A 12,375-nucleotide genomic window follows, 5' to 3' on the forward strand; every position below is an offset into this window, starting at 1 on the left:
GGAGACAATAAGGTACTTGTTTATACTGTAAACATTAGTTCAACGAAAAACAAATGTATCTGCATTCTGTAGAGTGAAAGACAATTTATCCATACTGTTAAAACACACATACAGTAACAAAGTACATTATTGCACAACATCACTAAAGAATCTGCACAATAACAGCGTACAATATGTCTCAGTCCTTGCAAAGCCATTTATATTAGCAAAAGGCAGGGACAGTACTCATACTTGAACTGCCTACAGACATCCTGACATGTTGATAATATCATTACACTGATGAGCTGTGGACCATATGTTCATATGAGTGAGGCAAATGGACCAACTGGTTTTACAGACTGTATCTGATTCTGGATTTTTCTGAAATTGAGCAGGATTCATTTGGATGCAAGTACATGTTTACCACAGCTCTACAATAAGCTACAAATCTACAGCTGAACCTCATGAAGCCACACAAGAAGTCTGGAAAACTGATTTACCACCAGCGGATTCGATCGCTTGCCGTTCAGGTGTCACCAACAACTCATTTGTGATCCAACTGATTTCATTCATTAGATGCGACGGAGGGAAGCATTAATCGTCGAGTGATTCATCAAGGGACTGGATTTTCCTCCATCAACCTTCCTGCTGCTGATTAGTCTCCAAGGGCGACAAGTGATTCATTAGTCAAAAAGAGATCAGCAGGTGGTGATTGATGCCAGTATCCTTTCAGCTGTATTGACCCTCAATCAAATGTTATGGTCACACTTGTCATTTCAATATGATTTTTGTAATCTGACCACACACATCAGATTTTACACGATTACATCACTCGGTGTGCACAAATGACTTTGCTCAAATTCAGTCTCTGTTTTATTTCCTGTTACCTACAAAAGTCCTAAGGTGCTCTTCAGACACAACAATGTTTCTTTGGCTGCTTATTCATTTGCTATAGCACAGGAAGAAAACTTGATTTCTGTCTTTTAGTCTGCGTTTTTGTCTGCTCTGTGGACTAAAATGGCCTTCAACATGATTTATGATACCAGTTTCAATGGTAAAGGAATAGTTTTTTGCAAAGCGGTGATGTAGCTTTGTTTAGGAAAAGGTTGCAGGCATTTTCCATATTGTGCCTCATGCTGACATTGGCTGGAGTCAAAAGGTGAAGTTGACAGAAGTGTGATGTCTGCTTCACCAGCTGGGTGAAAATGGAACCCACTAAAAGCATTTCAGGCACAGAAAACCATCAAATGTTCCCAAAGCTGACCAGATTGTCTGATTGATTCCCGTTATTTGTTCGCTGTCTAATTGTTTTGCTGTCCATTACTCCCCAGTGTGCTGTTTGTGAGGGAGAATGACTGCATGGTGCATAGTGATAGTAGCAAGGGCAGAGTGCTCACAGCTCTGCAGCAGGGGAGCGCTCATGTTGCAGCTGAAGTGCATCGCTGCAGCAGCACAGAAAAGGCGAAGAGAAGATGGAAGAAAAAGAAGAAGTGTTTCTGCACTTTCATGTAGAGTCTGTTTTTTCCCTCTTTGGCACAAAGCTGCTCTGTGTTTCAGCTACATGAAACGACTCTTTGCACAGATGTCACATTTTCAAGAGCACATAGTCACCTCATTGTATCCTCACAAAATGATGCAGTGACTCAGATGCATGAAGTTTATACAACTGTGTAATTTGATCTTTTTTTCTATATGTAGTAAATGTTGACAAATGTGTAATTATGAAATGGTTTCTAATGTGAGACAGGGCTTTACTATGGTGGCCTCTAAGCACAAAACTTTAAGGGACATTGGGGAAACATTTTTTCTATGTGTTTTGATATTTGTTTTCATTTTTCTATGTGTTTTACAGTTTGTTGCATTTTTGAATTTGAAGCACATTTCCTTATTGTTTGAGCTTTGCTTTCATATGTGTTTTGTCCTTGGGGGCCACCATATTATACCACTCCTGCTACAACAAAGGAAAAACTATGCTTTATTACAACTTGGGGTTTTTATTTGTATCTTTGATCTATCTTAGCCATCAGTTCTGTTGTTTGAACATTGTACTTTGTAATTTCTGAGATCTGAGAGTGCAGCAACATTGTTAAAATTAGGTCTAGATGGGGCAAGAAATGCCAAAAACAAATCCCCAGTTTATTCAGACTTATTTGGAAAACACAGAAAACAAAGGTGATATATCGTACTTTCTGCAGTTGTGTGTGCTCACAGTGTTCCTCTGCAGTAAGGAATTATTATGGACATTAATGTTGCACTCAATTTCAGTGTTACCTCCATATAAAGTTGTTTAGATCATTTGGCTAAACTCGTATGGTTGTCTGATCCCTCGTATTTATCGCCAGGCTGGATCTATTTTTAGCTGTGATGTTGCTGTGTTCCAAAATCTCAGCATTGACTTTGGTGAGTACAATATTATCAGAATCGATTGAACTGATGGCCAAAGCAAAGAAAATAAAGCCCTGGCTCTATAGTTTCCATTAAGGACTGCACATCACCACATAAATGCTGGCCAGTGAAGGGTGACTTCTTGCTTGAGTGTGTGTACGACTGTACATTAATTCAACTGCAGGTTTTTTTCCCGCCAGGATAGTGAGTGTCCTTTCTCTCTCTCCTCCATAGCTTCCAATGACACCACTAATGAAGCGCCTTGTGTTTGGTGTTCGGCTCAATTCAATGAAATATACTAGAAATAAAGTGAGGTGTACAGCCTCAATACCTGGCTACTATGACAGTTTGGCCATAATAGAAATCAATCCAGAGCTTCCATGTTTGGGGAACAGTATGTCACGCAGATGGCAGCTCCACAGTAACATTTTTAGTTAGTACATCATTCTTTTAGCATTTAAATCAGCTTCTGTACATGTGCTACTCCTGGATTTTTTCCTCCATAACATCTTATGTATTTAGTCCCTCGTTAGAAGAATGACGCTCTGTTTTGTCTTTAGTCGTCTCTGAGAAACTACAGAGTAACTCCAGAATTTGATGCACTTTGACGCGAGGCTGTTCTCATTAGGCACAGTATCCACGAGGAGCTGGCCCAGATAAACCTGCTCAGCAAGTCTTTCCCTGAAGAGTTACAGTTTTTGTGCTAGATATGCAAACCAAGCCAGCACAGAAGAGAACAAACTCAGTGGTGGAAAGATTAAAAGTCTGTTGTGCTGTTCAGAGAGCTGCAGTCTAATCAACCCTCTAAACTGTATGTGTGTGTGTGTGTGTGTGTGTGACAGAGAGACTGAGAGCGAGCAAGTGTTTGTAATAATTGAGTTTAGTCAAGAGTTACTGGAGGTCTAAGAGCATTACACACTTGAGTGTGATTGATAAAGTGGACTTGGCATTATTGCCATAGTAAATCCATAAGCAGCACGTAACTGAGAAAAGTAGCAGCATTTGGCCTTGGAAAAAGACACACACACAAGCACACATGCACACACACACACACACACACACACACACACACACACACACACACACACACACACACACACCTGTGTTTCAAGACATGATTGGATTTTTGGCAGCAGCTCACTGAACAGCACAATTAGTCCTGTTGGAGTCTTTCTAATTTACATGCTGTAAACTGAAACACTGAAAGACTGTGAGCGAATGATATATGATGTGAAGTTAACATAAAATAAGTAAAGCCACACACTCGGGCTTAAGTACATTAACGCTGGTGCAATCCAAAAGAAGCAAGTAATTATTTATTTTTCATTCCTGAAATACCTTCTTAAACTTCTGTAATATTTCATTTATTTACTATATATTCTCACTGTTTTACATCACTGTACAGTAGATGGTTTTGCAGTCCTGCTATCAAATTATGTAACACAGTTTAATCATTGATTCATATGTCTTTTTAAGATTTAATATGCCTCCATCATACAGTATGATATTTTTCCTTCCTTGAAAGCTGCAATTTTAACATGAAACCGTGTTAATTATTATGTGTTGTACTGTAGGTTCTTGCTTTAGTTTGTCTGTTGGTTTGAATGTGTTGTGACTGACAGCACACAGGTTTTCATATCACTGTAAAGCATGTAAAGTATTCTTATTTTTAAATGTGTCCACTCCAAGGAGAAATACAGAAGTAGAATGTGGAAAAAAGTGTGCATTTGTGTCACCTTTTTCTCTTTTGGTACTTCTCAATGAGCACATTCAGAAAGAAAAGAAAGTTTCAAACTGTAAACATTTAAAACAAACCACATATTGCAACTTCACAATATGTGATTTGTTAAGTTAACAATGATGGATTTTGTTTGCCAAGGTCTTCAAAATAATTGCAAAAGTTGTTTGCAATTGAATGGGAGAAAATAAACCTGAGATGTTTGATCAAATGACTGTAATCAAAAACCTCTTCAGTTGTGGCACATGCTTTTAAAGGCTGCCACAATTAACTTGAAAAGAACAGAGAATGTAATAATTGAGCAGTCCTTTCAGGACACTTTGCTGTAGTAATGATGGCTTGCCACATTAGTCTCTGTGTGAGATTTTTTTAAAAACTACATTTCTTTCAGTACCTCACTTTAAAGAATGTAATTTAAAAAAAAACACAAAATATGTCAAACCTTTCATTGCATCATTGATTTTGTTTACTTTTTTATAATATTTCCATGCTGCCACTGGGAAATATTATCAGAGACCATGAAATTGACTTACACACCTATGCTGATGACACACAACTGTATATCTAATTCTCATCTGATGATGTAAGCCCAACTGATAAACTGTCTCATTGTATTGAACACATAAATATATGGAAGTCACAAAATTTTCTGCAACTAAATAGAGACAAAACTGAGGTGCTCATTATCAGGGCCAAAGAAGTGCAGCCCCGTCTCAGTGCCCATTTAAACCAGCTGGCTATGAACATGAAGCATGAAGCTTAATGGTGTCATGACTGTGAGCTGTCCTTTGAATCCCAGGTTACAAATATAACTAAAAATGCCTTTTTACCATCTTAGAAATATTTCCTGTGTGCAACCATTCCTGTCTAAAGAAGACACTGAAAGTCTCATTCATGCTTTTATTTCTAGCAGACTGAATTATTGTAATGCTCTGTCCTCAGACCTCCCCCAAAAAATCTTTAAATAAACCACAGATGATTCAAAATGCAGCAGCAGCATGTCTCCTCACCAAAACCAAATGTAGAGAACATTTCATCCCTGTTTTAAAGACCCTTCATTGGTTTCCTATTCATTTTGGAATTCATTTTAAGATTTTACTTTTAGTTTTTAAATCTCTTAATGGGTCAGCACCAGGTATGCCCCTCCTAGACCCCTGAAATTGTCAAACTCTGGTCTCTTGGGTGTTCCCCAGACCAGAACTAAGACCTATGGTGATGCTGCATCTTGTGTCAGGGGCCCTCGCCTCTGGAATAGCCTCCCAGAGGAGGTCAGGGCATCAGACACGGTGGACAGCTTCAAATGAAACATTAAAACTTTTTCTTTTTAGGCTTGCTTTTATGTAATTTAGTCGTCTCATAATAACTTAGCGCTATTTATGGGCGTTTTGTGTCTTACTATGTTTTATTTTCTGTTTTTATTTGATTTTACTTGATCTTATTTCTTTTATGGGTTTGCCTTTCTCTTCTCTTTCCCTCTCCATTTTATTGTATTTTATACAATTTATATTTTATTGATGTAAAGGACTTCGAGTTACGCTTGTTGTAAGACCTGTGCTATATGAATAAAATGTATTATTATTATTATTATTATTATTATTATTATTATTATTATTATTAATGTTGTCTAGACTGCTGTCACAATCTAACATCAGCATGTATCTATCCGATCATATAGAACAAGGGTAAGTATCTGACCAAGCGTTCAAAGCTCTCTATACTTGACAGGTTTTGACACTTGATGCTACTGTACAGACACTTTTTGGTTGGTATTCAAAATGTATTGTATGAGGTTTGATGTCCAGCCTTTGTTGCACATGCAGTATGCATTCATATAAACACAAAACCGTAGGACTCACCTTGGTCTAGAGACATGGCAGGAGCCCAGCTTTTGAAGTAGTCATCCTGAGTGGAAACACAACACAAGAAACTGGGTTATGAAAAAATAACTCCACGCTGAGAATATCATTGAATTATTTTGTAGACCAGTGAGAGAACTGCCCAAATACTAATCCAGACTACTGAGAAATCCTGTCCTCATTCTTCTCTCCTTTTGTTCTTTCATACTTGTATTTGGTAAAAATGAGTGATTACAGTGGAAAAGGACAGTATATTGAAGGATGAAGCATGTTTGGAAGTTTAAAATTGGGACCCAATTATTTGGAGAAACCTGCAGGAGATACACAGGGGATTAAAGAAAGTTATAGCCTCCAGCAGAGAGGAGTTGAATTAGGACAGAAACATTTAATGTCAAGGTCAGAATGGACTTCTGCAATGAAAAACAGAAAGAACTGCTACTGTTATTGTTAATAAAAATGACAGAGGGGGTTTGTCATGTTGGGGTTTTGAGGAGGAAGATGGTATATTTGAGCTGTTGGGATGTTCCCAATATATTCCCATATTTGGAAAAGTGCAAATTAGTATTGTTATTAATATATTTTAACAGTATGGTCTACAGTCATGGAGAGAGTCTCATCAATTGAAAATGATAAAAATGGAAATAAACTGGACTAGAGTTAGAAATCTCATATTGTGTAGAACCTTTACAAAGTATGTTAGGACAAACAATGCTGTTTATATGTACCATGCACACATGTGAAAAGATTGGTTAATAGTCCATGAATCTTAAAAGGGATGTGTCATGCACATTTCCAGGTCTATATTTTTATTATGGGGCTCAATTGGAACATTTTTGCATGATTTAAAGTTCAAAAAACTCTCCTGTCTCTTTAAGGCCCCACTCTGTTCTGATTGGCTAGCTCCCAGAAGTTTCCTCTCAGTAGACTTCCATCAGCTCTGCAGGCTAACAAACTATAGTCATAATATAATATATAATATTTTCTCATTCTTTACTCAAAATGTCAACTTCCAAAAGACATCTGCACATGTTTGAGCCAGAATCCGATCTGAAATATGTAAGTAGACAACAGGAACAACCTTAGCAACAAAGGCTACGGAGCTAATGGCCCTTTGTGGGCATGTGAAAACAATTGGACATCAGTTTGATGGGGAAGTAGAGGTAACACTGAAAATGTAGCATTCAGAGCAGGCTGAAGAGAGCATTTTTATATTTTTTCACCTCAAGTTTTGGAACTTTGACCATGTTTAACATAGATATCCGACATCATAACAGTATAAAAATAACAGTACATGACAAAAAGCATGATATGTCCCCTTTAACCAACAGATGAGGGCAGGAGTGGTACAGTAGTTGGTGCATTTTAAACATGCAATGCAGCAGCTGCCACCGGCCAGAGCGTCAGCAGCATTTCAACAGACCACTGTGTTATATAAACAGGCTGATGCTCAGTAGTCATCAGTTGATGATGGTCTGAACCTACACTGTGAGCTCCGTTTGAGAGAGATTTGCTTATTTGTATAATTCATGCTGGCACTGGAAGTACGCTGAAGTGTTTTCTTCACTACGACAGGTATACTCGCCCATACACACAAACACACACACACACACACACACACACAGTGGTGGTGTCTGCATCTAAAGTAGTACCCAGGGCGAGCCATATGTGTGTCAGCAGGGAGTGAGCCTGTGTCAGTGACACAATTTGAACCAGGCAAAGGAAACCTGCTGCGTTTCAAAGCAGGATCTCCCCCTCTTTTATTATTGAATAAAGGAGGGGGAGAGAAGGAGAGAAAGGAAGGATAAATTATGCAGTCATATGAAACAGTCCAGAGAAAATGGACAGCTGACCCACTCATTCAGTCCTTGTTCTATAAATGACAACTGCTGTCGTTTAAGGCAACACAAAAGTTTTAAATGAGGAAAGGAAACCTAATTAGCTTCTCCCTTAGGTCCCTACTTCACTCATGTCCTCACTTCTTTGTCTCTTGTTTTATGTCCATCTTACTCTATTATAAAATGATCCTTTATAGCTATGAAAGTACAAAGCAGGATTTCAGCAAAAATAAGTCATTTCTAACTGAATTTATACTGCCTACTTTATGTTTGTTTTCTGATCCTATGGTTTCTTGTTTGCTTATTTTGGGGGATTACATGACTTTTGTATTTGTTTATAATGCGCATTGAGGTGAGATTCCTTCTATAAGCCTCTAGGGGTTTTCTAAATCTCACCTGCACAATTTGCTTCTTCTCTTTTGCTGTTGTGCGTCTGCTTCTTTGTTTTACCGTGCAAATAAATAAATAAAAAAATAAATAAATAAGCCTTGTGAAAGCCCTCTGTGAGGAATGCAGGTTGTTATAGCAGCATTTGAAATGTCTCTGTTTTTGGAATGAGATGTTCAACAATCACATTGGTTGTAGTGTTAAGGTGTCCGCATACTTTTGGTCAAGTATTGTAAGCTTCCTTTCAGCATTTTCACAGAAACTGACACTAATAATTCACATAAAAGATGTTTTTTTTATTTTTGTGGGGTTAAGATTCTTGAAAACTAAAAATGTGATAAACTGTGTTAGAAATTGCCAAATTTGCTTCAAGGAAGAAATCTATCACATTTGAAACATTTTAATATGCTGAACTGTACCACGTTATGGCTGAGCAGCTTCCCAACCTGCTGTGCATTCATATCAGTGACACCTCTGCAGCTCTGCAACAATACCTTAAAGCCAGATAACAATGCCTTAAAGCCTTAAAAAATAGTATATGAAATTACAAACACAATGGGTTTACTTACCTCGGCTTCCTTTAAACGATTGCAGAGTGGAGAGGCAGAGGAATAGATGGGAGAGAGGAGAGAAAGAAAGAAAGAAAGGTCAGTGATAATGGCACAGTATGTGATGTCTATCAGATCTATTACAACCCCGTGTTACTCATTCTGAATACTGAGTTCAGCTCTAGAGATTCATTCAATAGGAATCTGATTCTGAAGGTGGTAGAATACCAAAAGACTCACACATGCACACACTCACACTCACGCTCGCAGTCTTATGAGATAGGCTTATTTGATGTGGCATGTAATTTGAAACACATCGAGGGCAAATTGTACAGGCTTAGAGAGGAGGCACAGTATAAAGGAAAAAGAGAGAGGAGAGAGGAAGAGAGAGAGAGAGAGGAGGAGGGGGTTGGGGATGCAGGGAAGTTGTGTAAAAGTAGAGGTGAAAAGGAGGAGGAGGAGAGGAGAGGAGAGTTGAAGAGAGCAGAGGAGAGGAGAGGAGAGGGTGGAAAGATTTTTTGTGGAGATTTTCCTCATCTTAATGGTGGTTTAAGGATTGAGGGATTGTACCTACAAACCCAAAATGCAGGAACTATATATATGGTAAAAATTGAGTTACAACAGTAATCTGACTATTTGGCTGTTTTGTCATACCGTTAATTAACACATCAGGCAAGATGCAAAATGCTAATATTGAATGAAAGTAAAATCTTCACTGACAACATATTTTTAAAAAATCAGCATTATCAAGCTACATCATGGTCTTCATGTTTAGGCACTGACAGCACCTGGTTAAGGTTATGGAAAGATCGTGGTCTTGGTTTAATACAGAAAAAGTCTGCAGTGACTTCAAGCATGAGACACAAGATGTTTATTAACATTTAACCAAAATGACAGTCTTTCACTAACCTTAACCAAAGTGTTCTGTATGCCCACCATCCAGCAAGACAACCTACCAACCTATGACTCCAGGGTGGTACGTGCTTCAGTGTTAGGAAAAAAAAAAAAACAGCCATGAAAATGTATGATTTCTGTTTGAACAGCATGTAAGTTGCCACAGAGACAGACAGCTGGACAGAAGAGATAAGTCAAGTGAAAGTTAGCTGGGGAGGTATTTACTGCTAGCCCTACAGTAGCTAAAGCTAAATCTACTTACAGGTTTTTGCTGTAATCTGTAATTGAAAAATATCCATTTTGACCTTGGTAATTCAGTTTGTTATTTCACATGAAAAAGACTAATTCAAATGGACAAAAAAGATGAAAGAACACATGTTGTTGGTAGATACTGTGTCTTCACTTGAAAACTTTTTTATCTCATTTTTTCTGCTTGTGTATTTATTGCTCTCTGCTGTTGCAGAGCAGCGTTGTTTTGTTTGTAAATCCCTCTGAGGTAAATGTGTGATTTGTAACTTTAGGCTATATAAATAATTTTCATTTGCCTTGATACGAGTCAAGATAGAGCTTCCCATGCTTCTATCTTTACCCACTGTGTTTTACCCTTTTTGTACCTGTTTACAACATCCACAGTAACTTCAGAATCAGGCTCACAGTGAATGTTTTCTGTGTGGTTAAATCTGAACCAGATTCTTGTGGAATGAATATATTTGTTTTCTCGTTGATTTCTGTACCATCTGGACAATGTGCGGTTTATTGGTATTTTCTGCTGAGCTTGTTCAGACCTGCAGCTACAAACATGGTGTGTGTACAAGAAAAAGTGTTTCATCTGTTCTCATCAAATAACGGCATTTACTGTGGCCAGCACTGCAGGACTGCAGTTGAGATGCTGTTGCTCTGCTGTTTTCTACTAGCTGCTGTTACTGAAGGTCCACAGTGGTTGCTACTAGCCCTCTTATTATTCAGCTTAAGTCTCAGGGATGACCTTTCCTTGCCCAGGACCCTTATTAATATTTTAGTGCGCTCATCTCAAAAGCTTTAACTGCCTGTTTAGCTCACTGCAAGATTGCCCCAATGTCATTCAAACCCTTCAAAGTGATTACAAGGAGATAAAACTGAGTCGCTATTATCATATCGTCTTTGTTGGAGGTGGTGCTGGAATTTTCCGTAGTGAGTTTCACAGTGAAGCAAATCTTTCAACCGTTTCCATTTAAAGTTGAAAACACTGTCGCAGGCAAGAATTTGAACCATTTAATTAAGTCTTTTTAGGGGTTTAATTAAAAATCTGTTTAAAATGTAGTACAACAGCTGTCGTTGAAAATGGGTCTCCTTTATTATAAAACTGTACATGATGCAGTTTATTTAGCAGCGCTTCCATTTTAATTATGGTTAATTGACTGCATGTTTGTCCTCAAACACCTTCATGAAACAGTAAGTAGTTCCATTAGATGTGGCTGTTCAGCAGTTAGGCATTCAAGTTAAACTAGGCTGCTGTGTTCAGACAGTCTCCCTAGAGGCAAAAAAGGGGGCAGACATGTCAATGAGGAAAAGTTGGGGACATTGTGTGAGCTACTTGGTGACAACTACAAATCAGCATATGCTGCACACTAGCTAATGGTTGTGTTGTGCTTAGTGTGAACCCCAGTGTCTGGTGTCAAAGTGTGACTTTTGGTCAGAGGACAGAAATCTGTTTTTTTTTTCTAATTATCTGCCATGTTCACATGCTACATCCCCATCTTGAGCTATGTAATAGTAGGTCAGTAAAACGAAAATATGATGATAAACTATGTAATAATGGTTCACATGCAGAAATAAAAGTGAAATGCTGGTGGAGGTAATACAAATGATCAATTTTATTGTTGCATCCTCCATTAGTGGTGATTACATAGAGAAGCTAAATCCAGCAGAGCACTAAATGTAGTGAGTCCAGGCAGCTAGAAACCAAACTGGGCTCATCCTCAACTGCAGTGGTGAGTTAAACAGGGAGAATACTAACCAGAGCCCTTATTTATCAAGTGTCTCTAGGAATGGTGGTGAAAGTGATCCTACTAAAAATACTTGTCGCGTAACGTCGCTATTTGCAGCCGCAAAGCAGAAATAATGATAATGTGAATTCCTCTTGACATTTGCAGTTTGAAATATTAAACAACGGAAAGATCTGAAAGGCAGAAAATGATAAAATCTTTTTATGTCTAGGCTTTATTGTACATGCACAGGTAAATAATAGGTAAGTTATCAAGGTTATGTATGCAATAATATGATGTCACTGCATTAGGCTGCAAGTAAACACTGGCAAGTTACTTATTCGCATGGATTAAACAATAAATACATTGTCAGTCCTATCCAATGACACTGTCACTTCTGACAACACCTCATGTTAAATAATGTGCCCTTACATGTGGAGAAAATGATTTATTTCTGTAGTGTCACTCACTGTTGGGAAATACAGAGTAACAAATAAGAACACATCTCGTAAATATAGCCCCACTATTGGTAATTCTACACTAAAGAATGTAACATTAAATAAATGAAACCACAATTTGTGTGGATGCAGCTTGTTTTCCCATGATTTGAAACTAAGGGGTGGAGAAATGAATGAATATGTGCATTATCTGAGGAGTTGCAGGAGCTGATGGATTTATTACTCGAGAAATTGTTGCCTGTGACAGACCCGAATCATCGCTGTTTCAAAACAGAGGATGCTCTCTTTTGGACCTGTCAAGTTATATTTTTTTTTGCAGAAACGGTATCTT

The 12,375-nt window shown here is 38.0% G+C and overlaps 1 protein-coding gene across 2 annotated transcripts in view; it reads right to left on the reverse strand.

The window, feature by feature from the left end:
- Positions 1-12,375, reverse strand: part of spock1 (SPARC (osteonectin), cwcv and kazal like domains proteoglycan 1) — a 110,331-nt gene that overhangs the window by 45,944 nt on the left and 52,012 nt on the right. For both annotated transcript variants that reach the window (XM_067599178.1, XM_067599177.1), the window contains exon 3: positions 5,959-6,004. In XM_067599178.1, the coding sequence (XP_067455279.1) occupies positions 5,959-6,004 (46 nt within the window). The remainder of the gene's footprint in view (positions 1-5,958; positions 6,005-12,375) is intronic.

Source organism: Thunnus thynnus, chromosome 9 (genome assembly GCF_963924715.1).
Source record: "Thunnus thynnus chromosome 9, fThuThy2.1, whole genome shotgun sequence".
NCBI classification, from domain to species: Eukaryota; Metazoa; Chordata; class Actinopteri; order Scombriformes; family Scombridae; genus Thunnus; species Thunnus thynnus.